At 44.4% G+C, this 2,730-nt stretch overlaps 1 protein-coding gene across 1 annotated transcript in view; it reads right to left on the bottom strand.

The window, feature by feature from the left end:
• LOC113017414 (lipocalin-like) overlaps positions 1-492 on the bottom strand; it is a 2,637-nt gene extending 2,145 nt beyond the window's left edge. The window contains exon 1 of the mRNA XM_026160557.2: positions 252-492. Within this exon, the coding sequence (XP_026016342.2) occupies positions 252-347 (96 nt within the window). The 5' untranslated portion in view covers positions 348-492. The remainder of the gene's footprint in view (positions 1-251) is intronic.
• Positions 493-2,730: the final 2,238 nt, after the last annotated feature.

Raw genomic sequence — 2,730 nt, 5'->3', positions numbered from 1 at the left:
GTTTTTAAGCAATGGACAAAATAAATATTATCAGGCAAAATCCAGGGTGAAACATAACCAAATAACTTAAATGGTGAAGTCATTATAGAAGTACATGTTGCAAAGGTCAGCCTCCTGTATAGACTGCTAAACTGTCTGGGGGGGCCCTGCCTGTCCTCGTTGGATAAGCTCCACCCCTTTTCCATAAGACGGAGACATTTGTATGAAAATAGATGGGCAGTAAAATAAAAAATATTATGGATGACTCTTACCCCCTGTACATCAAAGTCCGCCTTAGGCAGGATTTCAGAAGCAGAAACCATGAGGGAGCACAGCACCACTCCCAGAAGGGCGCGAAGTGAAGCCATAGCTGCTGAAGAGTGAAGATGTGATGATGGAGGAGATCACAGATGAAGATCTGCTGCCTGCTGACTCTTTATATAGAAGAGTGAGACTATCTCCCCACCAACAGCTGCACTTATACAAACCCCAGGTGCTGGGATGGCTTTGAACATGTGACATTCTCTGCAAACACATGGACAGTTTCATAACCACAAAGATTATTCCTGCGGGGGCAGAATCGTATCCACTGTGTGAGAGGTGAACGTCAGACAGTTCTTAGAAAATGTAGTTTCTCTTTAAGCTTTTAACGTCTCTTTTACCCCCATTTGTCTAAAACTACTTGACAGCCCTTCATGTCAGAGGTTTATTATCTGTGCAGGATGGAGCATCCTCAGAGTGAAAAGCTAAATTTAAACACAGTTTTTTCCAAAGCTCACTGATTAGGAATCTCAAAGTTGGCTTTCCTCATCAGTAATACATGGTCTCAGCCAGGCTGGACACGATCACTCCTACAGGAAGTAAATGTACTTTTATTTCACCTGTGAAATGATGAAAAACAGCAGAATAGCTCACGCTAACAAACGGGTGTTGAAATGTTTCATTTTCTGCTGTTTCACAGGTCAAAAAGGGCGTCGAAGCAAACTGAAGCTGAGCTGTTGCTGCTGTTGTAGTGCAGCATCTGCTGTGTGCTTCATCAGAGAACCTTCTTGTCATGGTCCTGCGTCTGAGGACTCAGTGTTTTGTGTTTCTTTGTGCTTTTGTTCATTCCGAGTGTGTATTCTGTTGTGATTTTGCCATTTGTTAGGTTTCTGTTCTTTGCCTGCCTGCTCCCACTTCTCTGTGTTCCCTCTGTCTGTCCATGGTGTTATTGTGTCTGCTCATGAGTCTGCCTGTCAAGTTCAGTGTCCTGTCTGGTTCTCTGTCTGTTAGTTTCCTGTTTTATTCTGAAGGTTCATGTTTGATGTGAGTGTGTTCAGGTTACGTTTCCCCTGTCCCGTCAGCTCTGATTTCTCCCAGCCGTGTTGCCCTCCTGTCTCTCCTCCCCTGATTACTGGTGTGTGTATTTAAGCCCTGTGTGTTCTCCTGCCTGTTGCCGGTTCGTCTGTGTTACTCTATGTCCTGCTCGTCTCCCTGCTTCTCATCCCTTTTTGTTTCATCTCAGGTTTGTCATTTAGCTTTCCCAGTTCAGGTCTTTAGTTTTGTCTTCCCTCTTGCCTGTTTTGCCTTCTCACCACTGTGTAAATAAACTCACCGACATCTCATCCACTGCCTGCATCTTGGGTCCTTCTTCTAACTCCACACGGCTCGCCTCGGCAGCCGTGACACTTCTGTACACAGCAGACAGAGGCTGCTGGCACTGAAGTCCATCTGCTAGAGAGCTTTAAACACTGGTTATTGAAGTGGCTTTGATGATACTGATACACAGTCTTTGCTGCTGTCACAGGACAGGGATCCACCAGGGAGTAGTTGTCAGGATAAAGAGCCTTCGCTTCTCTAAATATAAACTGGATACTTGTAGGAAACTTTGGGAAGCAGCATTTTTCCTCATATCGTCTAAACTGAAGTTAGCTCAGGTGCTTCTTCCATACTTGCTCTGCAGAAAGCCAAAGAGTTTGGAGCTCTGCAAACATTTCCAGCACAGCTGGATGTTTGTAACTTTGGTCACCTCTGTATCATCCCTCAGATTCTTTCTGCACAGCTTTGAAACCATGACAGCACGAGTGATGCTGAGGAGACGTCCAGTTTAAACAGACCTTTATTCCTGGAACACAAACACATGAAGTGATGCTGCTAAAGAAGAACATTTAATCGCACTAATGAATCAAGCATCTGTACAGTGGGGCAAAAAAGTATTTAGTCAGCCACCGATTGTGCAAGTTCCCCCACCTAAAATGATGACAGAGGTCAGTAATTTGCACCAGAAGTACACTTCAACTGTGAGAGACAGAATGTGAAAAAAAAATCCATGAATCCACATGGTAGGATTTGTAAAGAATTTATTGGTAAATCAGGGTGGAAAATAAGTATTTGGTCACCTCAAACATGGAAAATCTCTGGCTCTCACAGACCTGTAACGTCTTCTGTAAGAAGCTTTTCTGTCCCCCACTCATTACCTGTATGAATGGCACCTGTTTGAACTCATCATCTGTATAAAAGACACCTGTCCACAGCCTCAAACAGTCAGACTCCAAACTCCGCCATGGCCAAGACCAAAGAGCTTTCGAAGGACACCAGGAAAAGTATTGTAGACCTGCACCAGACTGGGAAGAGTGAATCTACAATAGGCAAGCAGCTTGGTGTGAAAAAATCAACTGTGGGAGCAATCATCAGAAAATGGAAGACATACAAGACCACTGATAATCTCCCTCGATCTGGGGCTCCACGCAAGATCTCATCCCGTGGGGTCAA

Source organism: Astatotilapia calliptera, chromosome 3, assembly GCF_964374335.1.
Source record: "Astatotilapia calliptera chromosome 3, fAstCal68.1, whole genome shotgun sequence".
In the NCBI taxonomy this organism is placed as follows: domain Eukaryota; kingdom Metazoa; phylum Chordata; class Actinopteri; order Cichliformes; family Cichlidae; genus Astatotilapia; species Astatotilapia calliptera.
This window is presented reverse-complemented; position numbering and strand designations above follow the sequence as displayed.